General features: G+C 46.6%; 12 protein-coding genes across 15 annotated transcripts; 8 read left to right on the top strand and 4 right to left on the bottom strand.

The window, feature by feature from the left end:
* Positions 1 to 560: 560 nt before the first annotated feature.
* BDBG_00410 lies at positions 561 to 2,755 on the top strand. Of its 2 annotated transcripts, XM_031719872.1 has the most exons (4): positions 600 to 1,031; positions 1,109 to 1,347; positions 1,419 to 1,690; positions 1,780 to 2,743. In XM_031719872.1, exons 2-4 carry the CDS (start codon positions 1,231 to 1,233, stop codon positions 2,297 to 2,299), a joined length of 909 nt encoding a protein of 302 aa, XP_031575782.1. In that variant the 5' UTR covers positions 600 to 1,031; positions 1,109 to 1,230; the 3' UTR covers positions 2,300 to 2,743. The 2 variants fall into 2 exon arrangements, with proteins under 2 accessions (XP_002629164.1, XP_031575782.1); XM_002629118.2 differs by having other exon boundaries at positions 561 to 1,347; positions 1,780 to 2,755.
* Positions 2,707 to 4,420, bottom strand: BDBG_00409 (phosducin family protein). Its single transcript, XM_002629117.2, has 4 exons — positions 4,254 to 4,420; positions 4,010 to 4,192; positions 3,548 to 3,906; positions 2,707 to 3,464 (listed from the first exon to the last, which is right to left on the bottom strand). The coding sequence occupies exons 1-4, from the start codon at positions 4,304 to 4,306 to the stop codon at positions 3,346 to 3,348; spliced, it is 714 nt and encodes a 237-aa protein (XP_002629163.1). The 5' UTR covers positions 4,307 to 4,420; the 3' UTR covers positions 2,707 to 3,345.
* On the top strand, positions 4,369 to 8,420 carry BDBG_00408 (coatomer subunit gamma). The gene is made up of 6 exons (XM_002629116.2): positions 4,369 to 4,799; positions 4,866 to 5,176; positions 5,232 to 6,198; positions 6,249 to 6,596; positions 6,658 to 7,482; positions 7,585 to 8,420. The coding sequence occupies exons 1-6, from the start codon at positions 4,724 to 4,726 to the stop codon at positions 7,815 to 7,817; spliced, it is 2,760 nt and encodes a 919-aa protein (XP_002629162.1). The 5' UTR covers positions 4,369 to 4,723; the 3' UTR covers positions 7,818 to 8,420.
* On the bottom strand, positions 8,109 to 9,916 carry BDBG_00407 (F-box domain-containing protein). Its single transcript, XM_002629115.2, has 2 exons — positions 9,365 to 9,916; positions 8,109 to 9,215 (listed from the first exon to the last, which is right to left on the bottom strand). The coding sequence occupies exons 1-2, from the start codon at positions 9,739 to 9,741 to the stop codon at positions 8,459 to 8,461; spliced, it is 1,134 nt and encodes a 377-aa protein (XP_002629161.1). The 5' UTR covers positions 9,742 to 9,916; the 3' UTR covers positions 8,109 to 8,458.
* BDBG_00406 lies at positions 9,868 to 11,583 on the top strand. 2 transcript variants are annotated; one of them, XM_002629114.2, is made up of 3 exons: positions 9,868 to 10,232; positions 10,292 to 10,594; positions 10,656 to 11,583. In XM_002629114.2, the coding sequence occupies exons 1-3, from the start codon at positions 10,102 to 10,104 to the stop codon at positions 11,416 to 11,418; spliced, it is 1,197 nt and encodes a 398-aa protein (XP_002629160.1). In that variant the 5' UTR covers positions 9,868 to 10,101; the 3' UTR covers positions 11,419 to 11,583. The 2 variants fall into 2 exon arrangements, with proteins under 2 accessions (XP_002629160.1, XP_031575781.1); XM_031719871.1 differs by having other exon boundaries at positions 9,940 to 10,232; positions 10,297 to 10,594.
* A 33-nt stretch (positions 11,584 to 11,616) lies between these two features.
* On the top strand, positions 11,617 to 13,905 carry BDBG_00405 (aspartyl-tRNA synthetase). Its single transcript, XM_002629113.2, has 2 exons — positions 11,617 to 12,872; positions 12,941 to 13,905. Exons 1-2 carry the CDS (start codon positions 11,874 to 11,876, stop codon positions 13,616 to 13,618), a joined length of 1,677 nt encoding a protein of 558 aa, XP_002629159.1. The 5' UTR covers positions 11,617 to 11,873; the 3' UTR covers positions 13,619 to 13,905.
* An 11-nt stretch (positions 13,906 to 13,916) lies between these two features.
* On the top strand, positions 13,917 to 17,779 carry BDBG_00404. 2 transcript variants are annotated; one of them, XM_031719870.1, is made up of 4 exons: positions 13,920 to 14,255; positions 14,467 to 15,763; positions 15,840 to 16,163; positions 16,236 to 17,296. In XM_031719870.1, exons 1-2 carry the CDS (start codon positions 14,002 to 14,004, stop codon positions 15,704 to 15,706), a joined length of 1,494 nt encoding a protein of 497 aa, XP_031575780.1. In that variant the 5' UTR covers positions 13,920 to 14,001; the 3' UTR covers positions 15,707 to 15,763; positions 15,840 to 16,163; positions 16,236 to 17,296. The 2 variants fall into 2 exon arrangements, with proteins under 2 accessions (XP_031575779.1, XP_031575780.1); XM_031719869.1 differs by having other exon boundaries at positions 13,917 to 14,255; positions 14,467 to 17,779.
* BDBG_00403 (uncharacterized protein) lies at positions 16,219 to 18,220 on the bottom strand (the record flags this gene model as incomplete). Its single annotated transcript, XM_002629111.1, has 2 exons — positions 16,219 to 17,710; positions 17,781 to 18,220. 2 exons carry the CDS (start codon positions 18,218 to 18,220, stop codon positions 16,219 to 16,221), a joined length of 1,932 nt encoding a protein of 643 aa, XP_002629157.1.
* Positions 18,221 to 18,571: 351 nt separating this feature from the next.
* BDBG_00402 (regulator-vacuolar morphogenesis) lies at positions 18,572 to 21,076 on the top strand. Its single transcript, XM_002629110.2, has 2 exons — positions 18,572 to 20,047; positions 20,151 to 21,076. Exons 1-2 carry the CDS (start codon positions 19,011 to 19,013, stop codon positions 20,200 to 20,202), a joined length of 1,089 nt encoding a protein of 362 aa, XP_002629156.2. The 5' UTR covers positions 18,572 to 19,010; the 3' UTR covers positions 20,203 to 21,076.
* BDBG_00401 (ATP-dependent DNA helicase II subunit 2) lies at positions 20,497 to 23,283 on the bottom strand (the record flags this gene model as incomplete). Its single annotated transcript, XM_002629109.1, has 11 exons — positions 20,497 to 20,514; positions 20,586 to 21,052; positions 21,119 to 21,330; positions 21,384 to 21,769; positions 21,831 to 22,373; positions 22,428 to 22,488; positions 22,538 to 22,706; positions 22,782 to 22,849; positions 22,916 to 22,991; positions 23,044 to 23,098; positions 23,155 to 23,283. The coding sequence occupies 11 exons, from the start codon at positions 23,281 to 23,283 to the stop codon at positions 20,497 to 20,499; spliced, it is 2,184 nt and encodes a 727-aa protein (XP_002629155.1).
* A 468-nt stretch (positions 23,284 to 23,751) lies between these two features.
* BDBG_00400 (uncharacterized protein) lies at positions 23,752 to 24,471 on the top strand (the record flags this gene model as incomplete). Its single annotated transcript, XM_002629108.1, has 4 exons — positions 23,752 to 23,789; positions 23,847 to 23,880; positions 23,938 to 24,241; positions 24,305 to 24,471. 4 exons carry the CDS (start codon positions 23,752 to 23,754, stop codon positions 24,469 to 24,471), a joined length of 543 nt encoding a protein of 180 aa, XP_002629154.1.
* A 1,158-nt stretch (positions 24,472 to 25,629) lies between these two features.
* Positions 25,630 to 27,604, top strand: BDBG_00399 (regulatory protein; the record flags this gene model as incomplete). Its single annotated transcript, XM_002629107.1, has 2 exons — positions 25,630 to 26,856; positions 26,948 to 27,604. The coding sequence occupies 2 exons, from the start codon at positions 25,630 to 25,632 to the stop codon at positions 27,602 to 27,604; spliced, it is 1,884 nt and encodes a 627-aa protein (XP_002629153.1).
* Positions 27,605 to 27,912: the final 308 nt, after the last annotated feature.

Below are 27,912 nucleotides of genomic sequence, written 5' to 3'. Positions count from 1 at the left end.
TATTTGGCATTGATTCACTCTCAATCTGTGTTTGCTGAAGCACATTCCCATAATGCTGCATAATATGAGCATATTTTGTTCGTATTCTCTGTAGGGATGTCCGGAGGTGCCAGCATCAGGTATTTAATTGAGAGTCTGGTTGTTGGCCATAGCTGTTCCTGTTGATTTCTGAACAACTGAACAAGAGGGCAAAATCCCTTCTGCTGTGATGGCTTGCATCATGCCTTATAAGCTCAGTGTCTCTTGCATAACTTCCCCTCACTTTGACAATTCTCATTGGGAAAATACAGATACACCAACTTTGTTAGTTGCTCAAAGATGGTGAGAGTGAGGCAGGCAAGGGTGAGGAGGAGGGTGGGGAAGAGGCGAGGAAGAGGTGAGGATATAGCATTGATATGCTCGCGCTAATCCAGAGGGGGGAAATCTATATCTTCCAAAATATAGATAAAAATAGGTGATCTCATACGGCCGTACGAGAACAACTTTAAGGCGACGGACCGGCCAACAAGATAGAGTTGAACCTTGACGTTGCGAAACGCGCAACAGACCATCAGGTTAGTTAAACCCTTGCTTGGGACTACGGACGCCCAATCTGACTAGCTCGTTCTAGGGCGTAAGTTAAGAGAGACGATCCCGCATAGAAGACTTCTTTTGCCTTGGACTGGCTGCCATCTGTTCGATCATCGAGCACTTGCTACTCACCGATAAATCCGCCATTGCATCAGTTATCCGCCTGATGCCGGTGGACGAGAATGCCATGACTTGGTTCGGCTCCAGCTTGCGTCTCTCCGTTTCCATCAGGAGTAATGCGACGTTCCATTAAGGCCGGGCTGGCTCATGGTGATTAATTGCCGGTGAAGGGGCTAAGCCGTTGGGCTGAAGGGGCGTCTAGTCTCCATCGAGGGTTACTAGGGCACTATTTTACAGCTTCGACGGGGCCATTTATTTGGCCGATTGCCCTACGCCAGAGCCCCTCATGGCTCAAATATAACTATCAGAGGAACCTCAAGCTCTCTTCTCTAGTACCATCTGTCAGTGTTGTGATTAATGTTGCTTTGGCCCGACCTGTTTGTTTCTGACAGTTCCTGGGTTTCGTATCCCGACACAGAGTTGAACCCCTCTTTTTACGCTCAATCCAAGGCCCTCATCTGGCACTCCTTTCGCAAGGGGCTTTTATTGCACACAAAATCCGCGAATATTGTCTGTCCCCTGTTGGGCTTGGTCTCATAAATGGACTATACATACTACCAGCCACCGTTTCAGCAGCAATACTCGCCGTATCAAATACCACATCCACAGCAGACCGAAGTCGCTCAGCAGAGCCAATTTCATCAGCGGCCCGGTGGTGTAAGTCGAGCTTCACCTCCATAAAGAGGTCTCAGTATCCGCTATTGCGTATTTACTGACGCTGATACTAGGACCATTATGATCCCCGTTTCCAACCATTTGATACCCAGCTTCATTTTGACTCTTCTACTCTCATGGGAGTGCATTCACTGCCTTCGCCGGGCCATTATGGGAAACATGTAACTGATTCCCAAGTTAGCGATGGTGGCGGAATTGCACGAATTACTCTTGAGAATGGAATGGAGGACTTTCCGTCCGACAAGACCCTACCAAGGGGTAGTAGCGAAGAGAAGGAAACGTTGACACCGGCTCAAAGTAGGCGTAAGGAACAAAACAGAGCTGCGTATGCAATAACTTTCTTATATCCATATCAGTTATCTATACTAGCGTTCTTTGCACTTTATTGCTCAATACTGACTGCACTGGCAATAGCCAACGCGCGTTTCGCGAACGAAAAGAACGCCGTGTTCGTGACCTCGAACAGGAATTGAATCAATATAAAAGCAACTATTCCTCACTCATGGAAGACCACAGAAGTTTAAAAAGGCAAATAGAAAAAGTTGCGACGGAGAATGAAATTCTTCGAGCTACATCGAACAGCAACGCGCAGGGATCGATTGCCGACTATGGGCCTAACCGGGTACCCACGCCAACCGGCCTACTGAGAAATTTATCTGATTATTCTTCATGCAGTGGAAATAAGAGAGAACTTGCCTCTCGCACTTTGAGTGGTAACGGGAAGCCGGGGCAGAAACTGCTAGACGCATCCGCTACGTGGGATTTGATCGTGCGTCATTTGTCAAGCCGGGGTGTGAAGCTCGACATCCAGGACATATACGACAGGTTAAAGAGCCACACCCTGCCTGATGGCAAAGGTCTTGTTGTCGATGAAGCACATGTGCTTCAGGTTATTGAGGAGAGTGCGGCCGCAGGGAGCGATGAACTCATTTAGATTTTACCCAATGTCCTTAGCATCCCCTTCGCAACACTTTCTCCACATTTGTTCTCAGCCATACCAGCAACGATCCGTTCAATACAACTATGTTCCCCTGTATTTATCTCCGTTGAAGGCAAATATTGTGGTTACGTTTAATATACATATATCCCTTATTATTGGAATTTCTTTGACTGAATACCAATTAATTGCTTACACAGCATATCCCACCCATGCCTCTGTTGGTCGAAATTGTTGTCCCTTGTTATCTTCGACAAGTGGAGATATATCCTGAAATTAACCTCCACATTTTTAATTATCTTGGGTTTGATCGTTTTTAGCCTGGAGTTCAACCTGCTGCATGTCTTTCTCCTTGATATCTAATACATTACCTTGTTTCAGCTTGGCATTTTGCATAAAAAAGAGTACATAATTATCCTTTAGATATATTTTAGATATATATTATAGCTATCCTATCAATATCGGAATAAGCACATTGTGTGACTCGAACCTTGTCAACTACTGAATAGACTTTTTAACCTAGGGGCAGTACGCATACCCTGAACTCTGTTTTGAATGAAGGAAACTGTTTATCGACAACTATATGAAAATTAGGATGAAGGAGAGGGCGAGGAAAGAGGACAACACAGATCGATCAATCAAGGCGTGAGGGGTGTATATATATGTTTGTTTCCTTTCAAACACAATGTTGTAGATACCTAGTGAACCAAATAGTTTACATAGGTAATGAGATGAAACGAACCTAGGCATTTCTCTCAATTTATCCAATGGACAGTTGTGGCGCGGTTTTCTTTTGCAGGCAGAGTAGACCACAACAAAGAATAACATGTCCTGCCATCAAAACTGATGAATTTCTGACCAAAAAATCAGAAGCTTAGAACCACAAATATGGAAAATATTGAGAAGATGAAAAGGACAAATCATCATAGAGGTAACTTCAAACAGATATTCCCTTCCCTGGGGGTTTAAAAAACGGGTTGAAGAATCCGAGGAAACGAAAATAAGTACGTCGCTTTTGCCATGATTTATTTTTCCCATTGATTTCAATCCCAGTCATCAAGATATTCTTCATCGGCATCGACTAATTTGGGAGTAGGGTCCTTTCTCAGGCGGCTGTCATTTTCATTGATAGCTCCTAAAGATACAAGGAGCTGTTCAAGATCTACAGTTGAATTGTACATGTTAGCATTTCCCATATCAAATCTTGGGGTCATTGCGGGTGAACAAAAAATATAGAGTATTTACCCCCAAGAGTAGTTTTCGGCCCTCTGAGTTCCCTAAGTGTAACTATTTGCCTTTTGATGTCTCCATCCTTATAGGCAAGTATCGTCGGAGTGTTCCTGTCTGGGTATCCTTCTATACACATGTCCGCGCGTATCTGGCAGAACTTTATATCTCCATATTTCATCGCGAGTTGGCGCCATAGCTCTGCGAGTAATTGCGACTCGATATTATTAACGCTCGAGGAGGTGAGGTTGACGAGAACGAAATATTTCGACGACGCTTCGGTGACGTCCTTCGCGTAGTCTGGTTTCTGGATCGGGTAGACTTGGTTGTGAATATTTGATTTTTGGAGGCGAGAAATCTCTTCAAAGCGCTGCTTGCTGAATTACCAATCCCTTAGTGACGATGCCAACGGCTAATACGCCAACACACCTATATATAAATGGAGACAACTATGTTTCCGTAGGCGCGGGGTCTGCGAACCGGTATCTTTCAAGGAATTCGGCTTCTTCCTCATCTTCGAGCGCATCAAGCTCATCTAATGTTTTATTCTCGAGTCGATTTTCGTGTTCTCGATGTGCGGCTTCCAGAATCGCCTCTTCTATAATCGGGGTGGGGGAGGGGGGTTTCTCGGGAATTATACCATGTTTACGGAGGATGTCGTTCCTGTGGATAGTTAGCAGCCTAGCAGGAGAGCGGTGGCAGCGGAAAGGGTATTAATACGGACCATTCCGTGTCAGCACTAGGGTTATCAACGGGAACATTAACTGGCATATCCATGTTGTCTGTAGCTGAATCAATGATGTTGCTGGATACTTTCGTATGTAGATGATGCAAGGCGGTAGCAATACGCTGTTTGTACTGTTTGCTCAGCCACTGTGGCTGCCCGTCCCACACTGCACCCTTTCCAGACACAAGCCAGAGGCAACGTGTATCTGAATGTCCTTGCAACAACAGTATATCTAGACTCTGCCCGACACGCCGCGATCAGCTGTCTCCAATCCTCCGCTGGCGCAAGATCTCCCTTGATTGATTGCTATCTGCTTCTTTGGCAAATTATGAAGGCTCGGTAGTCAACTCCGCCCTTCGCACTTATCGCCCTCACCACTCCTAACAACCCGACCCGGCGTTCAGCTCCTGACACTTCTAGTTCCGGGAATCATTGCCTACGCCCAATCTACATTCCGCATTGCCAACATGGGTTACGCTAAGAAAGACGAAGATGCCGACCAGATAATGATGAAGTTGGATAGAACTTCTGTTTTCCAAGATGGTAGGTGATAGATAGCATGCAGAACGGACTTGGAGCATGATCGGCTAAGACTGACCTTGGGAATAGCACGATTATTCAATTCCTCGCCCATATCCCCGCGAAGATGTCGGACTCTTCTTACCAAAATCGCCGTCTTGCTCTTCACGGGGGAGAAGTTCCCGACGAACGAGGCCACGACGTTGTTCTTTGGCATCTCGAAACTCTTCCAGAATAAGGATCCCTCCCTACGGCAAATGGTATATCTAATTCTAAAGGAGTTGGCCGGTACCGCAGATGATGTTATTATGTCTACATCCATCATTATGAAAGATACCTCCGTTGGAAGCGATGTCCTCTATCGGGCTAATGCCATTCGAGCCTTGTGCCGCATAATAGATGTACGATCCGCCCCCTTAAAATTGAAATTTTTCGTGTATATACTGAGTATCAAAGGCTACAACGGTTCAAGCGATTGAACGTCTGATAAAAACCGCGATTGTCGACAAAACACCTTCAGTTTCGTCAGCTGCTCTTGTTTCCTCATATCATCTTCTCCCCGTCGCCCGAGATGTCGTTCGAAGATGGCAAAGCGAAACCCAGGAGGCTGCGTCATCTGCTAAACAGTCCACCAGTTTCCTCGGCTTCACAACAAGCGGACAAGCCCATTCTATCTCACAAACCAACTACATGACCCAGTACCATGCAATTGGTCTTCTCTATCAAATGCGGGCTCACGACAGAATGGCTCTGGTAAAGATGGTTCAGCAGTACGGTGCGGCGGGTGCAGTCAAGAGCCCTGCTGCGCTTGTGCTACTTGTCAGGCTGGCTGCCAAATTGGCGGACGAGGACCAGAGCCTTCGAAAACCGATGATGCAGATGCTCGACGGTTGGCTCCGACACAAGCATGAGATGGTAAATTTCGAGGCTGCCCGAGCAATATGTCAAATGAGGGACGTCACAGATGCGGAAGCATCCCAAGCGGTTCATGTCCTCCAGCTGTTCCTTTCCTCTCCTCGTCCTATCACCAAGTTTGCCGCAATCAGAACCTTGCACAGCCTGGCCTCCTTCAAGCCCAACGTTGTGAATCCATGCAACCAAGATATTGAGGCCTTGATTTCCAACAGTAACCGATCCATTGCGACGTTTGCAATCACCACTCTTCTCAAAACCGGAAATGAAGCTAGCGTTGACCGTCTCATGACCCAGATTTCTGGATTTATGGCCGATACTACTGACGAATTCAAAATCACTATTGTTGAGGCTATCAGAACGCTCTGCCTTAAGTTTCCTAACAAGCAGGCCGGTATGCTTACGTTCCTCAGCGGTATACTCAGGGATGAAGGTGGCTATGAATTTAAGAGAAGCGTAGTCGAGAGCATGTTTGACCTTATCAAATTTGTCCCTGGAAGCAAAGAAGAGGGTAAGTTTATCTTGTTCGTTTTAAGGTTGCTATAAACTGACGTGATCTAGCGCTCGCACATCTGTGTGAATTCATTGAGGATTGCGAATTCACCAAGCTCGCAGTCAGAATATTACATCTCCTGGGTGTTGAGGGACCCAAGACTTCACAACCAACGAAGTACATCCGGTATATCTATAATAGAGTTGTTCTGGAAAATGCTGTTATTCGTGCTGCTGCTGTGACAGCATTGGCCAAATTTGGCGTTGGTCAAAAGGACCCAGAACTTAAAAGAAGTGTAAATGTTCTTTTGACCCGATGCTTGGATGACACCGATGATGAAGTCCGTGATCGTGCGGTGCTTAACCTACGACTGATGAAAGAGGAGGATGAGCTGGCGGAAAGATTTGTTAAAGCCGGTAGGCCTCCATGGCTGCGTGCGAAAATTTTGATAGACGTGCCTAAACTAATGACTCTCAGATTCGATGTTTTCCTTGTCCACCTTTGAACATCAGCTAGTCATGTATGTGACTGCGACAGACAAAGAGACTTTCGCGACGGCGTTCGACGTCAACACCATTCCCATTGTATCACAAGAGCAAGCCCTTGCTGAAGAGCGAACCAAGAAGCTTACGACTGCGATACCAACTCTTAAAGCCCCGTCTATGACTCCGTCAAAGGCCAAACCAACTGCTGGAGCCGACGGAGTTGCTGCCGCGGCTGCTTCGACTCAAAAATATGCCCAGCAACTCGTCCGAATACCAGAGCTCAAGGCTTATGGAACGCTTCTCAAATCATCTGTTCCTGTTGAGCTGACCGAGAGCGAAACGGAGTATGTCGTCAGCGCAGTTAAACATATCTTTAAGGAGCATATCGTCTTGCAGTATGATATCAAAAACACATTGCCAGACACGTTACTTGAAGATGTTTCAGTTGTCGCTTCTCCGGAGGACGACGATGAATCATTGGAAGAAGATTTCATCGTCCCAGCGCCGAAGCTTATGACGAATGAGCCCGGAATAGTTTATGTTGCCTTTAAGAAACTTGGAGGCGAACATGATTTCCCTGTAACATCGTTTACGAACAACTTGAAGTTCACCAGCAAAGAAATCGACCCTACCACTGGCGATCCAGAAGAGACTGGCTACGAGGATGAATATCAGGTTGAGGATTTGGATCTCACTGGTAGTGACTATGTCATTCCAGCTTTTGCTGGCAGCTTCGACCACGTCTGGGAGCAAACTGGCGCCAACGGTGAAGAAGCTACCGAAACTCTCCAACTTTCTAACGTGAAGGGCATTGAAGGTAAGTTACGCATCCTCATGTGGATATTTTCTTTTGCCTTTTTGGTGCATTCACCCTTTCAAAGGTTATTTTTATTAACTGCTTGCTCTCTCCTACACGTAGATGCAACCGAGCAACTCGTTGCAACGCTGTCACTTCAGCCACTCGAAGGCTCAGATGTCGTGCTCAACAATACCACACACTCACTGAAGTTGTATGGCAAGACTGTTTCGGGTGGTAGAGTGGCGGCTTTGGTGAGAATGGCATATTCGGCTAAATCTGGTGTGACGACTAAAGTAACCGTTCGTGCCGAAGAAGAAGGCGTTGCTGCGACAGTCGTCGCATCTGTCGCATAATTCGAACCTACTATTTTCTTTTGCCTTTGAAAAATAGCGCCTGTCGATTAGATAATCAATAATCCTCTCTAAGTTAGCTAGTTAACTAACTAACCACTCCCCCTCTCTCTCTTCCCGCCCTCTCTTTTTTCCCTGACAATGACGGGGTGTCCGACGCATGCTTTCTCTTTGTGAGTGTTTGCCAAAGCTTTAAATATTAAGTACAGTGTTTGTGGAAGAAGTCGTACATATCACATATTGTTCTCCTTCCATGCTCATACAAGTCTTCTTCGAATTGAGCACGTTATATTTCTCCCTTCATGCGTTTCTCGCTTCTGGCTACTCTTACTACCTATTTCTAGTTTGCGCATTCGATTATTTTTTTTTACTCTCTTTATTGATCTTCCTTTTAATAGCAGTAATCATGAACTTTTCTCAAAGCTAGTGCGACAGTCAAAGATTAACGTAGAGCATTTATTTTCTTGTTGTCCATTCCATATGGATAATCTCCTTCTATAAAGTGTAATATCTAAAAGTTCCCGAAAACGCATAGATCATTTCATAAGGGTCATTGCTTTCGAAATGCAAGAAAAAGAAATCAGTAGCCAAAACACCTGAACACCTACATATACACACAGAGGGTCCGGCCCATATAACAGCGATCAACTAAAATGATAAACTCCAACAGGGAGATCCCCACTCTCAATTTCATTCATGGAATGCCCCGCCCTCCGGGCGCTGTACCGCAACAGCTCGTCAAGTTCATCATCCGACACCCTCCTCAGCCGCGATGGGTGAGATTCGTGCAAGCCCAGCAATCGAAGGTTTCTCAAGCCCCCATCTAGTGCGTCCACAAAATCTTCCTTTGAAAAGTCCGGGAATCCCTGGGATTGTTCCAAGGCGAGGATTTCTAACAGTAGCGGCCGGGGGAATGAAGCGAGGGTGTGAAAGAAGCGGGGCTTGGCCAGATCTCCCTGGATCGAAAGATATAGTAGGTTCGGAATGCAGTGAAGAAGCAGTTCTGCATGTTCCGGCGTGTGATGTATTTCATAGGGAATTCTCAGGCTTTTCAAGTGGGTGCGTAAATATGGGTTGCCCAGTACTGCTGGTATCACGTCTGGCTCTCTGAGGGCGTTCCCCGCAAGTGTTAGGCTGGAGATTTTCGGCGGCCAGACGAATGCGTGCATAGTGGCAGCATCAAGTTTTCCGCTGATTTCAAGCTTTCTGAGATTTGGTGGCCAGGGCAGGTGAATTCCGGCCGTACTTATGCTTGTGCTTCGAGATAATCGCAAACGGCGGAGATTATCTAGATATTGGATGGCCTTTTTCACCGCCTCGAATTCGAGTTTTCTTATTACATGTAGTAAATCTATGGAGCGAAGTTTTGTGCATTTGGAAAGAGAGCCGAGGTTAATTGTCCTAAATGAATAGATTAGAACTTGTATATTGGCCTTGGTAATTAGGTATCCGGTATAATGGCAAGGGAGACTCCCCCATCTTCCAAAGGCCCAACATGTCGGTGAACGGCGCGCAGTTTAAGCATATTTTTAAAAGAGCTGGTTACTTACGAAAAACCGCTTGCTGGAGCAATAAAAATTTCAACATTGTCCTTAACTCGTCCTAGAAATCTCGTCGTCAGGCTAGTGGTGAGATTGTGGATTAGGTTCGAGAAATCCAGACGGCGCACAAATCGCCCAAGGTCACCTCTGGGGGCATACGCTTGAACGGACGGACAGACCGCTCGAGCGAAGTTATCGAAGTTCGCCCCGGATATATAGGGCTTCTCGTAGAGTAAAGGGAGCGCAGCTGAGTACCATATTCGGGATACCAAGCAGCATGAGTAGAGAGTGTGCTGGCGGATGGGCTGCTCTTGAAGATAGGAGAGGATGTGAAGGACGATCTCTACAGGGACAAATAAAGAGGTTTGGCCTTCAGATTGAGACATTATTAGACAGGGGATAAACAATATTAGTAGTCACATATTCAACGTGGTTGGCTGGTTGACTGGTGATGAGACGAGCCAAACGTGCGGATTGATGATTGATCCGAAATCATGGCCATAAATAACGTTTTGGTTTCGGGATGCCGTCAGCGGCTCAAAATATTTAGTCAGAGCTGAGTTGAGTTATTTACTCTCATTTAGTACTTAAATAATGAACTAGTCACGCCAACTGCACGCCTTTCTTTTATTTCTGGTTTTTTATTATTAGGCCACGGGACTGGGGCTATTCTTTGTTAAATATCCAATTGCGAGTGCTTTTCATAGCTAAAGCTCTCCGCAGTCCACAACCCCTTTTGGCTAACAATGCGACTTTTCTCCCTCCACCAACCACTTCGTCGATCGTTTTATAGCTGCCAGACATCGTCAATTCGAAGGCAATTCAGCTCCTCGGCCGCAACTCACCCTACAATACCCAATTTTGGTTTTGTTTTTGAGTAAGGCCGGAGCTCATTCTCCTTTCGAGCTGTAGCTCAGGGCTGACACGCACGACTAGCATAGATGGTGTTCTTCTCCGCTCATCGAGACCGCTCCCCGGAGCGGCTGAATCGCTCCAGCTCCTTAAAAAGGAAAAAATCCCCTTCGTTCTCTTAACAAATGGCGGAGGAATGCACGAGACAAAGAGAATTGCGCAATTGAGCGAACGTCTTCATGTGGCTCTAGACGCCGACACGATCATCCAAAGCCACACCCCTTTCGCAGATTTGGTAAAAGGTAATAAAGTGCAGGGCGCGCTGGAGAACAAATGTGTTTTGATTGTTGGTGGAGGGGATGGGGAGTGTCGTTCTGTCGCACAAGAGTATGGCATCCTTATATCCTAGGCTCTTGTATCTGTTCGAGCATTTTCTAACAGCTGGCAGGTACGGATTCAAGAATGTCGTGACCCCTGCAGATATCTTCCGATCGCACCCTGAGATTTGGCCGTTTTCTCATGCCTTTAATGACTACTACGGACGGTTTGCAAGCCAACTTCCACGGAGGATAGACCCAATTGACCCGTCCAAAAGCCTTAAGATCGATGCAATACTGGTTTTTAATGACCCTAGAGACTGGGCTTTGGATATCCAAATCATCATCGATCTACTACTTTCGTCCCAAGGTATTGTCGGGACTTATTCTGCAAAAAATAATAGCCCAGACCTACCGAACCGGGGTTATCAGCAAGATGACCAGCCGCCATTGTACTTTTCCAACCCTGATCTCCTATGGGCTGCGCAATACCATCAGCCAAGACTGGGTCAAGGAGCATTTAAAGCGTCGCTTGAAGGGGTGTGGGCAGCAATGACCGGAGGAGCCTCATTAGCGATGACGGTCATTGGGAAACCATGTGAACTAACATATAGGTTTGCTGAGAAGAGGTTGAACCAGGAAAGGGAGAAGATGTTTCACGTCGAGGATTTACAACCTCTTGAGGCGGTGTATATGATCGGTGACAACCCTGAGTCTGATATCCGAGGGGCCAATTCGTACAAGAGCCCCTTCGGAACCAAGTGGAATTCTATTCTATTAAGAAGTGGTGTATACTCGGGTGGGACACCGACTTGGCCACCGAAGGTCATCGTTGACGGAGTGAAGCAGGCCGTTGACTGGAGCTTAGTCCAGTCGCAGTGGCCTCGTAACTGAGTTTATCTTGTTTAGAGCACCTCATTCTAGTTCTTTGTCCTGTAATCTAGCGTTGGTTTAATCTTTTTTATAGATTTGTTGTTCTAGACTCTTTGCGTCTGGCATTGTAGAGTAGATAGATTTTTTAAAGAATAAATATATAAAATTCCATACTTTAACACACAATTTTGTCACTACATACAAACTAAGTAAAATGAATATATCTCCCGCAGGTATTGACGAAAATAAAGTCCATATATTACATTCCATGCTGCCATCGAGAGAGCAGTTTGACTCCCTGCCTCCAGGGTTAGGTAGGGCTTAGGGCTAGTTTCAAATTTGGTGGGGTTGGCTGAAGACTGACTTGACTCCCTCCTTTCCGCACGTAAAAGAGATCATCAACCACGCCAACTGCTTCCCTTAGCAATAGAAACCTCCAATTGCCAATTACCGCCGCAAGTCCAACGAAAGCGACCATGGAGCAACAATCCACGCTCCCTATCCATCCAAAAGGCGACGGCGGCCAGCCCGAGAAAGCCCCTGCTTCCCAACCCTCCACCGAAGGCGCCGCTCTCCCAAGCAAAAGCGCGCTCAAGAAAGCCGCGAAAGAGAGGGAAAAAGCAGAGAAAGCAGCTAAACGTGCTGCTCAGGAACAAGCAGCTGCACAAGCCAGCCAGGCTGCAGACTTCTCGAAACACCTCTACGGAGCTATCCCAGATTCTGCCGACCAGGTCCAAGTGAAGAACCTCGTAGATCTCTCTGAAGAACTCTTCGAAAAGGAAGTCACAGTCGTTGCGCGTGTGGACAATGCCCGGGTACAGAGCGCGAAGCTGGCGTTCCTGATGCTGCGGCAACAGGGTAAAAAGGTACAGGCAGTGGTGAGCGCGAGTGACGAAATATCGAGACCTATGGTGAAATGGATTGGAGGGATAAATGTCAACTCCATCGTTCAAGTCACCGCTGTCGTTAAGAAACCCGAAATCCCAGTATCATCAGCCACATTGAGTCACCTGGAACTGCATATTCGGAAAGCCTACATGGTTGCCCAAGCGGCGCAAATGCTGCCTATGCAGGTCAAGGACGCGGAACGACCGCCACCTGAATCCGTTACGGAAGAAGTTGACTCAGAAACCCCATATGTCACGCTGAAAACTCGCCTTGATAACCGTGTTCTTGACCTCCAGACTGAAACGAACCAGGCAATTACCTGGATTTCTAGCGGTGTTGCCCAATTATTTACGGAATACATGTTGAAGAGCGGTTCACGATGGATTTCTACTCCAAAACTCACTGGGAATGCGTCTGAAGGTGGTGCTGGAGTGTTCGAAGTGACCTACTTTAAGAAAAAGGCGTATTTGGCGCAGAGTCCGCAGTTATATAAACAGATGTGCATTGCAGGAGATCTGGGCAGTGTTTTTGAAGTTGGTCCTGTGTTTAGAGCTGAGGAAAGCAACACTCATAGACATTTAACAGAGGTGAGTACTGGTGAAAGCTTTTGTTCTTGGTGGCTGTATCGCGCGCAAGCTAACAAGTCTATTTCTAGTTTATTGGTCTCGATTTCGAGAAAACCTTCCAGAGCCATTACCACGAAGTCTTGGAATTTGCCGAAGACCTTCTGGTCTTTATCTTGAGCCAATTAAAGGAACGCTTCAAAAAGGAAATTGAAGTAATCCAGCGCTCGTACCCAAAAGCCGGCGACTTTAAGCTCCCTAAAGATGGAAAGGCGCTTCGGCTGAAGTACATGGAGGGTGTGGCACTTTTGAAGGAAGCAGGAGTGGATGTCACTGAACAAGAAAAATTTGAGAACGACCTCACCACTGCAATGGAAAAGCAGCTTGGCCGCATTATCCGAGAGAAATACGATACAGACTTCTACGTCCTGGACAAGTTCCCCATGGCTGTCAGACCGTTCTACACGAAACCCTGTCCTGACGACCCCACGTTCTCCAATTCGTACGATTTCTTTATGAGAGGAGAGGAAATTATGTCCGGCGCACAGCGAATTAACGAAGCGAAGGAACTTGAAGCTGCAATGACGGCCAAAGGTCTTGACCCCAACGGTGAAGGGTTTGAAGACTACATCGGGGCATTTAGACAGGGGTGCCCTCCTCATGCTGGTGGTGGACTTGGCCTGAACCGCATTGTTATGTTTTTCCTGGGTCTTCCCAATATTCGATTAGCAACACTATTTCCTCGTGATCCTCAGCGTCTCCGCCCATAAGCATGAATGTTTTCTAATCAAGGTAAGGGGCAGTAGAAGTGGTGGATGAGAGACAGATTTTCTCACATTTAAATTCAGATGAAATAAAGAGATGACAAAATTTACATTTATAAATGATGTTCTTCAGTACCGTGACTACCACGGAATCAATGCATTTGTAACCGTGTCTATACCATAGTCTCCATTCTGTGCTTTCGTTACCTCTAGAGCACTCTGTAAATTGAATCTAGATGCGTAGGTATGGTGGAGTTGAATTGCGCTAGAGTGCCGAGGTGGCCCAAGCTCCCAGGGCACATCCAACCGCATGTGGCCACAGGAGCTTTGGGGATACAACCAACACTCCAGAAGGCAGAAGGGAATACCTTCTTGCATTACATATAGGCATGTCTGAAAAACGCAAGGCCCCTTCCACAGAATCGAGCAGTTCTCCCTACGCTAAAAGGGCCCGTCCTACCGACCCGAACGATGATTCCTCGCCCGCAACCCCAATAACTCCAACCACGACACGTCCCCAACCCAGGAATGACCCCGTCTACGGGCAGAAGCACGCATTTCCGGGACTAGACGATCCTGTAGATGAGGATCAATTATTCTATGGGCCTGCGGAGGATGGTATCGAGTATCTGCGTATGGTCCGGTATGCAGCTTTCCTTTTCCTCCACTATCATAAACTGTTTCTACGTCGCCTCAGGCGTTCACAAAGAAAAACATTAAACTACCCATTGCTAAGACAATTTCCCGTCCATCTGGCTATTTCTCTATCCGTGCAGTTTTCTTACAACCGGAAAGTGATGCTGATGGCTATTTCGCGCCGTACGCTATGCGTTGCGTGACGTCTTTGATTCTAGATCTGAAGCACGAACATTGCCAGCGATATTTGTCTCCAGAACTGTCCTTCAACAAAGGGACAACACAAGAGTCCCTGTCACTGACGCCAGAGACCAAATCAATGACTATGGTGCTGTCCTCGACGTAGAAGCAAACACCGGCCACACCGGCTTTTACTCCGACGGAGTCTACGTCGCGTATTCCTCCACTCCAAAACACCTTCAAACCAGCGCAGCATCCCACACAAGCTCCTCCGATCCACAAGAAATATATTACAGCCTACTTCACCACCGCTTCCTCCTCCTCCGCTCAACCCTAAAATGCACACCACCAGCCTCCGTGATCGCTTCTTTAGGCCCGCAACGGCCCATCACTTTCCCCCGGTCCAACAAGCGCGCTAGGGCGGAATGGGAGCAAATTATACAGACGATGGATCCGCGCATGGCGCAGTTGGCGTGCATGGATATGGAGAGTGTTCTCAGGCTTCTTGCCATTGTGACACGCTTGTTATCTAAGACAGTTAGGGGCGGCGAAAGCGCACAGGTGAAGAGGCTCGGTGCGTGGGCATGGGGTCTTTTGGGCCGCTGTAGAGCTGTGGGGGAGATGGGGAGCGAGGAGGTCGGGGATATTAGGGAGCTGGGGAAGAGGGCTGCTAGGATTTTGGTGAAGGTTCGGGAGAGTGAAGCGGTATACGTTCAGGGTATGGAGGGTGGGGAGGGAGGAGAAGGGGAAGAAGAAGAAGCTGAAGAAACTGAAGGAGAGCAAGAGGAGCCGGGATATGGTGCCAGGGAAAACATTAATGAGAATGGGGATGTGGATGCGGGTGAGAACCAAGTGGATGAATTGAATATTACGGACGATGTTGTTAGTACTAGTGGGGCCAACACGGAACATATAACAGCACACGGAGAAGCAGATGGAGAAATTATACCACCCACTAACGGCGTGCATGCCCAGGACGAGCTCGAAGCAGCCAAAGCGCGCCTCCAGGCAAGACTACACCAGCAACAAGACGGGGATACGTTGGAGCCCGGGGGAAATATAATCGAGGGACAAGAGGCCAATGACAATGATTACGATGAAGAAGAGGAGGAGGAAGAAGAAGGCGAGGTGGACGATGATTACGAATTTAAAAACGCTCAGCAATATACCCGTGCCATGCTTGATATGATCATTAGTGTGATTGGGGAATTCTACGGACAGAGAGATCTGCTTGAGTTTCGGGATATATGGGAGGAAGACTTTGATGTTGCGTGGTAGTTAGATTTGCCCACGTTGAAATTAACAATATTTTTCGCTGACAAGGGTGTATACAATGTAAGATCATCCGTCTAGTCTTATATTTTAACGAATATGGCCATGCCATAGTTCATGCTGATGGCTTGAGCTCAAGCAACGTTCCGAAGAGGGGTGGTGCTGCTGATGATTTGAAGCCTAAATTTATCTACGAAGGGAGTGAGGAATGACGAATAAGGGTAGCTGCGAATATTGATGCCAAAGTAGCCCAAACCTAACGTCTCTAAAACGTCTCTAAATATGCAAGGCTATCATCATAGTGGTATCAAAGAAGCAGAAGAAAACAACGGGTAATCAATCGTGGTTACAGAACTGAGAATGCTAGACATCACAGAGCAAGGATGTGAGCAAGACGAATCGAGCGAATACACCCAAACCACTCCGGCCATAGACTCTAACTCCAGCCAAGGGGTCGCTCGTGGTAAACCATCCTTTCATAAATATCCCACATTCATTTTCCACTACCCCAGTTCTCATTATTTTTCTTCCGAAGCATTCTTGAGCACTTGCGTCGTCAAATCATCTTGTACCCATCCCTCGATGCGAGCAGCTACATCTCCCACTAGCCGATCATATGCCGCGTTTCGAGAAACGAACAGGGACTGGTGAGCGGTAACTTCGTCTACTCCTTCCATATAAACCCGCACCCACAATGGATCCCGCTCACCATCTGCTTCCCTTGGAGGGAGTGCACAGAATTTCCGGTCTTTCTTGGGTTTGGAAGGAGTGCTTGGATTGATATCAGGCGTGTTGCAGGCTGACTCAACCTCTTTGATACCGTTTGGTAAGGCTCCGCTCGTTGGAGATGAGTTGTAGTTGTAGTTATGGTTGGTTGGAGAGGATGTGGGAAATAAGATCTCTTTATTTCTCTGCAACTGTTCCTTTTCCGCAGCTCGCTCCTGCTTGCTGGTGAGTTTTTTGTGAGCTTTCATTTTCTTTTCCCTTTCTTTCACTGCCTTTTCATACGTTTTCATTTGGCGAGAGTGGTCTTTCTGCGCTTCCTTTAAGAGTGCCTTTGAACCGTACAGAGAAGGGTCGAACTCTGGCGGCTGGTTTGGCGGAGGCGGGAAGTCAGGATATGTATCTTCCACTGGGGCCGTATTGGTATTTTCTGGCGGGCTGTGAGCTTGTTCTATTACTAATTGTAGAGTTTCTGGGCTGCCTTCTCCTTCATTTCTTCCTTGCGAGAAGCCCAGTGAATCTCCAGTCTTTTCCTCCGTTGGTCTTCGAGGATCGACGGATAATGATCTAACGTGGCCAGGCTCAGGGGAGGATATCGACCCCGGAGCCATCGACCTGCCTTCCAGCCCGCTTGCATTAGTTACACTGTCATTGTTATTTTCACTAGCGGGCGATTTAATTTTTCCTGTGGCAGCGGTATAATAGTTAACAAATCTAATACGGCGAAATGGCCGGCCGCTGCCATCCAGCTTTGGGTTGCACCCGTCAATGTCTTCTAATTCTCTCAGGCGCCTGTATCGTCGCTTGAGACCAGGGTAGTCGGCGATACACAAGCCAAACTCCACATGCGAGGAAATATATTTCCTAGTCGCATCCACAAGCTGGTTGGAATTTTTGAATATAAAATTCAAGGCTCCATCAAGTTGTGATCGCTCTGTAAGTCGGATGTCATTTGGGAACATCGGGTCGAAGTTAGGATCATGAGCGGAAGAAATGTAGGGCGCCATGATGGAGGAGTCAACGGGAAAAGGCTGGTTCTGTGGGTCGTTCTTCTTCTTCTTCTTGTCTTTGGGTCTAAACAAACTCCCGATGCCGCTGGCAACGACACCATGATGGAGGCCTAGGAATGGGACGTCCAAGTTGATAGTCCCCATTATGCGATGCCTAAACATTTCCAGGACCTGTGGATCAGACGGCCCCAGGAGGGCAATCTCTGCTGCAAGAATTCCACCCAAGCTGTGTCCAACCAACACTATGTCTGTATTAGGGGATTCATGAGGTGTTAACCTATCAAACTCAAGTGATAATTAGTGACAATATCCATTATCAAAACGAATCGTAAGGAGTAGCCACTCACCAATAACTAAAATCATCCCTAACAAATTCGATCGCTTTCCTTGTCTTGTATCGGGGATAAATTTTGGAATGAACAACGTGCGATTCAGACAGCATAACAGTGAGCAGATTATGAACATGCGCTGGGAATTTTTTGAAGCTGGTATCCGATCCTACAAAGCCGTGGATGTAGACGAGCAACAGTGTCCTTCGCCCCTCTCGAATTGAGTAAACAGGAAGCAGAGATTGCATAGATGGTGAACGACTATCTTCTTTAACACGGGATCGAGTTGGCGAACGTCCTCTTCGTCCAGCTTGAGCATCATCATCATCACTGACGTATGGGAGGGGTGTTGAGTATGGAGTCAAATGAATGGTATCCCTCCTATGCACGGGGATCGGGATATCGAAATCTAGCGACCCTCCAGGCGACGCTGTCCTCTGAATATCTTGATCGGACATTTTCAGTAATAAAAGAGTTTATTTGTCTATGCAATGGAGGTTGGATCCATGGGGGGTCAGGGGTCTTAGAATGTATTAACTGCAGAAAAAAAGAAGCCAAAATGTCAAGGAATGGGACAGTCACGGACTGCAGGGTGCTGCTCAGCCTCATGAACTCCCAGCATGCGCAAGATGGACGTTTATTCACGTATACACAGCACCATCATCGACATCGGAGTCTGTTTGTAAATTGGCAAGTTGTTGCTGGTTGGGAACTTCGCGGGTAAACAACAGCCCCAGGAAGCGGAAGCGGGGACTCAGGGAAGCCAACGCAGGCGTTGGTCATTCAGGTAAGTTACCATGACGTATCATCCCATACAGAATTGGCTGGTTTGATACTTCTACGATACCTCGTTCGTGTCCATCGTCCCATCATCTCATCTCCAATAATTACTATACTTTTTTCTTCTTTTTGGGAATTTGGAAAATAAATGCGTATGTATGCAAAGTTCGACACGAAATGCCGCCCCGGTAGCAGCCTATTTCTGAGAGCTAGGCTTCGCTTAAAATTTAAGTTAAATAAGCTCCCTTTATTAAATAAGCTCTTGACTTCCCCCAATGCGTCATTGTTTTTTCCCGCGCATTCTCTATCTTGATCCAACGGCACCCAGCTGATCGGACACTGACAACCCAACCTCTGTCACAACTACATCTAGAACAACCCTCATCTCGCCTCGACTGGTATGCAATCAAACACGTCTTCATACGCCTTGACTTCCTCATCGCTCCTAGGCCTTCTTCCATCCTAGCCATGGCTCCGGCCGTCGAAATATCCATCCCAACCACCTCCCTCTCCAGCCCCCCGAACCCTTACACCATCTACAACATCACCATCCGACTCCCACTCCGCACATTCACTATCCAGAAGCGCTATTCAGAATTCCTCGCCTTCCATTCCTCATTAACGAGCCAAGTAACCGCTCCCCCACCCGCCCCCCTGCCTGGAAAATCGTGGTTCGTGAACACGAACTCAAACCCAGCTTATCGAGAGAAGCGCCGGGAGGGTCTAGAAACATATCTGCGTGCCATAAACGAGGCTGAAGATCCACAATGGCGTAATTCAAGTGCATGGCGGGCTTTTCTCAACCTCCCCAGCGCCGCTCTGAGCAACGGCTCCGCCCGTACATCGTTCAAACATGCTGCAGCCACAACGCCCGGTGCAGGTGGCACTGCAGGCCCCATCACGGACCCGACAACCTGGCTCGATTGCTATCGCGATGTCAAGTCACAGCTACACGATGCCAGGCTCCATCTCACCCGCCGCGATCAGGCTGCTACTCCACAGAAACAACACGAGTGCTCCGCGCAGGCGAAGAGCAGTCTTGTTCGCGTGGGAACGCTCCTGACTGGCTTGGATGATGGGTTGAAGAATTTGGGCGATGGATCTACCTGGGGTGGGAGTAAACTGGGGAGCGGCGAGCTGAGGCGGAGGAAAGACCTGCTCTCCAGTGCTCGGAAGGAAAAAGATGGGCTGGAAAATTTGTTGAACGCCATGACCGCCAAGGCGAAGTTGGATAATGCGATTGCATCTGCGCAGGATAAGGAGGCGCTTGTTGGAGCGGCAAAGCCCAGGCCAGGCCGCGTACTGGGCAAGGAGACGGAGCAGACGAGGGAGCTGGATAATCAGGGCGTGTTGCAGTTACAGAAGCAGATCATGGAGAATCAGGATCTGAACTTGGAGGAGTTGCGGAAGGTTATAGCCCGCCAGAAAGAATTAGGGGTTGCTATTCATAATGAGTTGGAGATTCAGAATGAGATGCTTAAGATGGTGGATGAGGATGCGGAGAGGTTAGTGGTGATTCTTTTCTTACCTTTCCTGTTCAGATATGTGATATACAAGAATATTATTGTCTGCTATTAGGATGGTCTACTAACAAGTTGCCATATGCAGAGTAAATCGCAAGGTCCAAATTGGGAAGAAGAGAATAGGAAAGATATCCTAGATTGCCTTCCGTTTGCAACCTTGAAGGGCCTTTGCGATGTTTTTGCGAGAGCATTCGATTTAGCGAGCTGCAATGGATTGATTTCAATGGCGTTTGTTTTGAAAGTTCCCCATTATTTTCACCCAGGGTTCTTGGATTATAATAAATGCCAGACTAGAATATTAATAAACCGATTTCATGTAATTACCCAAGCCATTAAATCATCCCATTAGGGACATGAACGAAACCAGACTCCCATGTATCCCATATCCCTCCTGAATCATGCCAAATTTGCGCCAACGCCCGACACATTGCTCATTTCGCGGATAAAAACTGTCCGAATGTTAGGAAATGTCCTTACGGCCATCCGAATGTAAAACATGAAATAGGCAGCGGCTACTTACCGCCCGAGCTTCTTCCTCCGTCACGTCAGAAAGTTCAGAGAGCTTCTTATCAATCAGCCCAAGCCTATTCTTCCGTATATACCACCACATCTCACGCCTATCCCCTCCAAGGTCGTTCCCTAGCAGCTTCACTTTCAAGCCACGGATGAAGTCATTATAGAGGGCTGGTTCCTCAAAGGCAACCAGTTCCTCTTTCATGGTTCCCAAGCCTTCAACAGCCCGATCATAGTTGGCATCTCCTAGGCTGTGTCTGATTTGGCTTTCGATTATGGCGGACATTTGTTTCACAGCATCCTTGACAGCACCAAGGTCCTGCGAACTAACCAATAGTTGCTTGAATTCAGGTATAGCATTGTTAGCAGATATCTTGACTCGTTTCTCTGTCTGCAGGAGCTCTTCGACGTTTAAGCCTGAGAGTGGCTTGTCTGTGTCCCGGTCGCGTTTGCGGCCCTTGGCTTTGGGTGGGACTGTGATAAAAAAAGTGTTAGACACGAAAATATATGCAGTGGCATTCCCAGAAAATAATAACATACCTTTTTTAACATCCGAAGCTGCTATGAGCTTAGCAAGGGTGTCTTTGCTTTGAGCTTGGAGGTCCTCCGGCTGGTGTGACAACTTCTGAAGGATCTCCGGCACTGGGGGAAGGGGCTCAGACGGGTGGACCGCACGCCACCGAATAGCCTGGTCGATTCGATGCAGAAGTGGTGAAAAAGAGTCTTCTATCGACATAGACTCAACGGTCTCCCTACCTAGAATAAGTAATCTAGATCGCTTGAAAGGGTATTTTCCTTCACTCACCCATCTTCATCTTTTTCAGTGAGCTCCAAGCTATCGACATAATCGGCCATCCTGGAAAGCAGATTATTATTCGGAAGGTTCCGATGTTCAGTCACGGTTTTTCCCGAGACTGTGATGACTTTATCTAACGGTGGGAAGCGGTAGGAGCGCACGTCTTCTGCAAAAGGCAACTGTACCTCGAGGAGACACTCGTAATCAGCCTCTATCGAGGGTGCAAGAAGGACCACCAGTGGAGCCTTGCCAGCCTTTGGAACTAGCCTCCCCACAGCACAGCATTCAAGTTCGAACAAGGCGTGGATTATTGACGAAAGCGCAAGGATTGCTTTATTATTCGTCTTTTGTGCAATTATAATATTAGATGTCGACATGTTCATGTAGCGGTCATACTGTGTTTCTATGAATTAACGGGCTTGCATGTGTTCAGATATTGAAAGGGGATTTACGTACTTTGTCACTTGGGATGAATCCTATGAACTCTAGGGCAGCGTCCGTTTCCAGTTTGGTGATGTTTTCATCTGATTCGGTGATATGCACAGCAGTGCGTCCATACTCATATCCCTTGGCAAGTTCATCTCGCTCAACGTCTCGCTTGCCTCCAGCAGCTTCTTCGTCATTAACCTGGTAAGTCCGAGCGTTTCTCACTGAAGTTAATGCAGAAGCTACAGCTCCTCCTTCCTGGCTCGACTCCTTGGCCGCTAGAGTGGCCGACGATTGAGTGGTCTCTTGTCCTTCTGACAACACAGCAGAGGAAACAAATGAGCTTGCAGCTGGTGGCCGAGCCGCGTAGGTTCGGTAGTATCTTTCCACCTGGATTGATAAGGCAGATGAATATTGCTCTGGATCCCCCAACCTTAAATCGCCTTTAAAAGTGGGCATTGATCGTACAACCTTGGTTCGAGGAATCTCCATCTCGGAAATCGCATGTTCTAAGGTACCGTATATACCCTCGCAATCTTCGACAAGTTGTTTCAGATGGTTTTCATTTTTGGCCTGGGGGTTGGTCACTATAGCCATTCTTGTGCATTATACGGCAGAGAACCTTACCTTCAATGGATCCTTATCTTCTTCTTTGAACCCATATTCTGGATCATCAAAATCGACTCCCCTTCTTCAGTTAGCTGTGGTTGTGTTGCGAAAGGGGATACCTAACTCACAGTATGACAAGCTCAATATTTTCCTCATTAATTTTGCTCACAATCCCCTCGATCCCATCTATATCCATAGCGCCTGTTCCATCTGTAACGAGGACAATCTTTCTTTTGTACTTCAATTTCTTGCAATATCGGACAATCATATCGATTGCCAAGATTAGGGATGATATTGCTATAGGAGTATGAGAGACAAGTCTAAAAGAACAAAAGAAAAAGAAAAAGATTCAAATCGATATATTACACATACCATCTCCTTCTGTTGTATGGCTAGGTTTAATCAATCCACGTAGGTCGCGAATTTGAGACATGAGAATTCTAGGAATGTAGTCAGTAGTCTCGAAAAGGTAATATAAAAAAATATGACTAAAGGTGCCAACATACTGGCTTATGCCTTGAAAAACGGAGAGGTTGGCGTAACTCTCTTCTTCGTCCTTCTCCCATAATGGATTATTGGTGTCTATCATCAATAGTTAGCAAAAGGTATTACAAGATCAGAGCGGACCACATACCGTCGGTTTTGAGGCCAATAACTCCAAGTGTCGCAGTTTTTCTGCCTGTAGCAACCTGTATACCCCATGTGAGAAATGGTCAACGTAGGGAATTTTACAATTGGGAAATACCGTGGTTGTGATCTTGTCCCAGATATATCGCATCGCCCAGTCAAGGTTCGATATAGATCTGCCATTATGGCATTCCCCCATGTTTTTCCCGACATCCACAATATACACAGTAGCTTCCTTGTCTGCCATCTTTTCTAACACTTGTGGTGAAACATGAAAGACAGGTAAGGAGAGGAAGAGAAGAAGAAAGAGAATTTAGTATATCATGGACTGAAGAAAGTATGGCATCTGGAGTTGGTAACGATTGCTCGCTCCAGGCAGACACGGTTCAGACGCGAAGTCACGTGGTATATTAGTTAACCTGACAAGGAGTGGAATTAGAGGCTAGTAGTGTGGAAGTTACTTCCCCACACAGATTTTTTTACTTTCCTGGCACTGCTGGTAGGGTAGTGCGCCGTGTGCATACTCCAGACAGCATCTGCATTGCCGAAGCATCCAAACCACATCGCTCACTCTCAGGCATATACATATCTCCCCACCTTTGCTACCGTACAAAACGCCTCTTTGGATTTCTCCTTTTGCTTTGCGCCAGAAGCATCAGTTTGGCGTACCATCCAAGGAACACGTTAGTAGGATACATCTGGAATATCGTGAAGAATGACAGAGTCCTTGTTGGCGCCATTCCATATCCTCAGGTTCGCCTTCCGCAATTTGACCGTTTCTCTCACGACTGCTAATATTCTGTGACGTAGCTATGGCACGCTTCTTGGTGCGCAGGCTTATCAGGTTCGTTTGCGGTTTGTCGCGTGATGTCCGCTACTGCTTGATGCTGAGATTTGGTAGACCTTCGTGGGCGGTATCATCGCATACAGGACACTCCCCCGCCCTCAATTCTCCACACTCCAGGCCTCAATAATTCCCGTTTACTTCTCTATACAAGCGGCACTACCGGTGGTTGTTGCTTTAACTTACCCGGGAACAAAGACGTTTGTGGGACGTGGCCCATCTAGCCTATCTGGAGTGTTTGCTGAGGACCAGCGGACAACAACTTTACTTCCACTTGTTACAATGTTCGTAGCCGGCCTGACAAACAGGTTCATCTTGGGACCAATGACTACTAAGGTCATGCGCCAGAGGAGACATCAAGGTTTGCTAATGTTCCCGATTTTTCCATACCTTTGGGGGACTTACAGCTAACACCTGCTGGCAGAGACGATCGATGGGAAGAAGAGCTACGACCCCGCCCCTCACTCCAAGGAGATGCTGCGTCTAAACAAATCTTTTGCTAGGGTCCATGGGATCTGCTCATTGGTTAGCCTTTTGAGTCTTAGCTCAGCAGTCTACTATGGAGTGGTCCTTGCGAATCGTCTGGAATAACTGGCAACAAGGCCCATCTACCTTCATCCTTTCGACATTGCATATTTATCTTGCGGCCTTCCGCGTCGATCAGACAATATTTACTCATCAATTAATATCAAATCTCGCCTCAATCATCACATCTCAAGTTATGCACAAAGTCCACTATATGACTATCGATTCCACGAGTTCGACTGTTAGGTATTAGCTCAAGGATACTCCCACTCTACTGCTCTTCAGGTATGTAGTATTTCATTGAATTTTTGACCTCATATACTCAAGCAATATTCAAACTCTGCTTCTATAACAGTAATACTTTTTCAACTCCTTTATGTACCATATTTATTCAGTGAGGTACTCATTTTTCTACATTCTACAATTTTAAGGAATAGTTTATGACTTTCAAAAATATCATATCCAGTCTCAGTCAAGTATGTTTTTGGCGTTGTTGTGATTTTCTAAGCTATTAAATGTATTTCATTGCTTGTAAGTATTCATTGACTGCACATTATGCCTTTGTTCTTCATCTAACAATCATTAAAGAGTTGGGACAAAGTATGCTGATCTATGATAACTAGATGTATATATTACAATGAATTCATGCCCTATTTTGACAGACTTCAATCATACTCCACTTGTTCTTATTGAAATGAATCAATTCTTAGCTTGTTGAATGGCCGCTGCCACTGTTAGATATTTATCAAAACACACTGGCATTTGATTCACCTTTGATTCACAGACCTTTCCAAAGTTTCTTTTGTTTGGTATCAATTACCCATGAACTTATATATCAACTTGTCAAGGTATGCTATTCTCTTTCATATTCCATTTAGAACAGCTTTCTTTCTTACTTATCTTGTTTGTACTGTACATCCAGACTTAGTCCTATTGCTTTGTTTTGTAACGCCAATCCCTCTCAGTTCATTCTAATTTTGCCTCCAGTATCACTTGGCCTACAACTTTATTGTCATGGCTTACAGTCCGCTGTGCTCCATTGCCTGACCATACTAACATCATCCGTTATATCCTCATTAGTCGAGCATATGAAGGATTCAGTCAACCATGCAAAAAGTTTCCTCGCTATTTCAACAAGGTGCCTTAGTCTTCCCTTCTATCTTTATAATCCATTCCATCACACGATAAACCCAATTTCTTTTCTAATCCAAACTTATCATCGCCATGGATATCATTGGGCTGGTGATGTTTTCCATTTCAGTGGCTCTATTTGGAGGATTCCACAAAATCCCGTTTACCGATATCCGCCCGGAACATAGTTTTCCAAGACGTTTATACGGCGGATTCCGTTCCGGATATGTTTTCGGCAAGCTAGGTGAGGTACTTGATGCTATTCTTCCTGAGGAACAACGTATGGCCTCTCAGGGAAGCTTAGAGCTCTCAGCACCTGCAAACCTCACGGCACGCAAGTCATCTGTAGCCCTTGCACAGACTACCCCTACATCAACCAGCACTCTTCCACCAGTGCCGATGGGGCCAGGCAACACACCAGAACCCACTATGACCCTAAGCCTTACTGATTCGCGAGATCTAATCGAGATATCCCATTTTTCCCAGGCTAAGAGACCAGGACGGTTTTCGGAAATTCTCAGAACATTGTTTTTTGCTAGTAAAATTATATTCATTCAAGCTCTCGTCTTCATCATCCATGTCAGCCCTGTCCTACTCATTCTCAGGGCAGCATGTATTTGCTTTCCATTTGCATACACCCTTTGCAAAAGGGTTGTGTTAAAGCTGGCCGGGAGAGGAATACGTGATGAACTTGACGATGTCTTCACTGACTCGGAGCTTTACTGGTCCCTTCTTTTGAGCAAAATGGAGTTATTGAAAACCTCAGGTGAAACTGTTGCGTTATTTCAAGCTGCAGATGAAGCACTTCAGCAGCGGATGGCAACGACCACCAGGACTTTCAACCAGTGTTCTGAAGAAGTACTCGAGGAGTGCGCGCTCCTGAAGAAAGCTGTCCATAAGATGAAGAGTGAGTATGCCACTTGGCCGACACAAGATGAACTGCTTCGTGACTACATTGAAAAATTTAAGGACTCCCTCACCATCGCGAAGGATGACCTCGACAATGAAATTGACCGACTAAAAAATCTTATACCAAACTTTATAGAAGAATTTCATAACACAGTTAGAAGGTTGGATGGGAACCTGTTAGGTAGCCTGCCCATGGTGTATTTGAAGGAAAGGCGGCTCCTCGAGTCTAACATCCAGACGATACGTGATGCGATGAACCAACTTCCCTATTTGAAATCTTTACAAAATGAAGCGGCTTTGGCCAAGGAGGAGATGGAAGATATCCAAACTCAGATGAGGAATTTGGTCACTCACGGCCGTGAGGCACTTCGAGATACGGCTTGCATATTTCAGGAGATAAACGAACTTAAAGTATGTACTATGAGACTGAATGCATATTTTTCAACCTCAAAGGAATTAATTCCCAACATACCTTGCTATACTAACTGGCCTGTCATCTCAGAGCAAGCTACGTTATTTAGAGGATGAGTTAGCTCTCTCCAGGATAGCGCTTAGATCAACCGACACGAAGGAGAAGAGTTTCCATACCCTCCCAGAAACCTCGATTGTGGGCCTTCCCGCGGACCTACGGAATGAGCTTGTTGGAGAGACAAACAACACCGATGATCTTGGAGATGCAAACCATGAAACCCCACAGGAGCCAAATGGATCCGAAAAAGGGGAAGAAAGCATCTACAGTCCTCTTTCTTCCTCTCCAACACGGCCACAAACGTCAAGTGACGTTCCTTCGAGCCTACTATGGGAGCCAATGATATTTGGCGCTGCTAATAATCATAGAAAAGGCGGATGGAACATTGACGCGGATTCGGCTTCTTCAGTGATATTTTCACCGCAATATCCTCCTGATAAGGAGAGAGCTATACTGTGGGCATCTTCATCGGAAAGCACCTCAGGAATTGAAGAGGAATGGAAAGGAGGGAAGGCAAGAAGCCCTAGAGCTCATGAGCCTACACACGATGCGGGACATCGTCTCGCGATCACCGAACCCCCGAAAGCAAGGCAAGCACGCCCGAACAAGAAACAGAGGGCGAAACAGCGTGCAGCTCGGACTCCACCGCTTGTACACACGCCTCAGGAAACCCCCGTTCCTAGTGTCTGACAGATTATTCCTATTCTGTTTTCGTTTTAGCCATAGAGTTCAGAGGCTTTCAGGAAATTCTGAGTCCTGTTGATTTTGTGTTGCATGGGGTTCTAGGTTGGCTAGTACACACTTGCAAGGGGTTTTCGGTTTTGCTTGAGCGGCCCTGCTTTCAAAAGTTCACTAACATATACGAAATCATGTGTACTTTTCATCTTTCATAAGTTGTATACTTCTAGCATTAGTTTGTTATCTGGTAATGTGTTGAAAATGGCATAATTCATATATCTTTCTTTTCCATTTGCGGACTAAATTCTTGGGCATGCGAT

Source organism: Blastomyces gilchristii, assembly GCF_000003855.2.
Source record: "Blastomyces gilchristii SLH14081 genomic scaffold supercont1.1, whole genome shotgun sequence".
Classification (NCBI taxonomy): Eukaryota; Fungi; Ascomycota; class Eurotiomycetes; order Onygenales; family Ajellomycetaceae; genus Blastomyces; species Blastomyces gilchristii.
The sequence above is the reverse complement of the archived record's forward strand: the minus strand, read 5'-3'. Positions and strand labels throughout refer to the sequence as shown.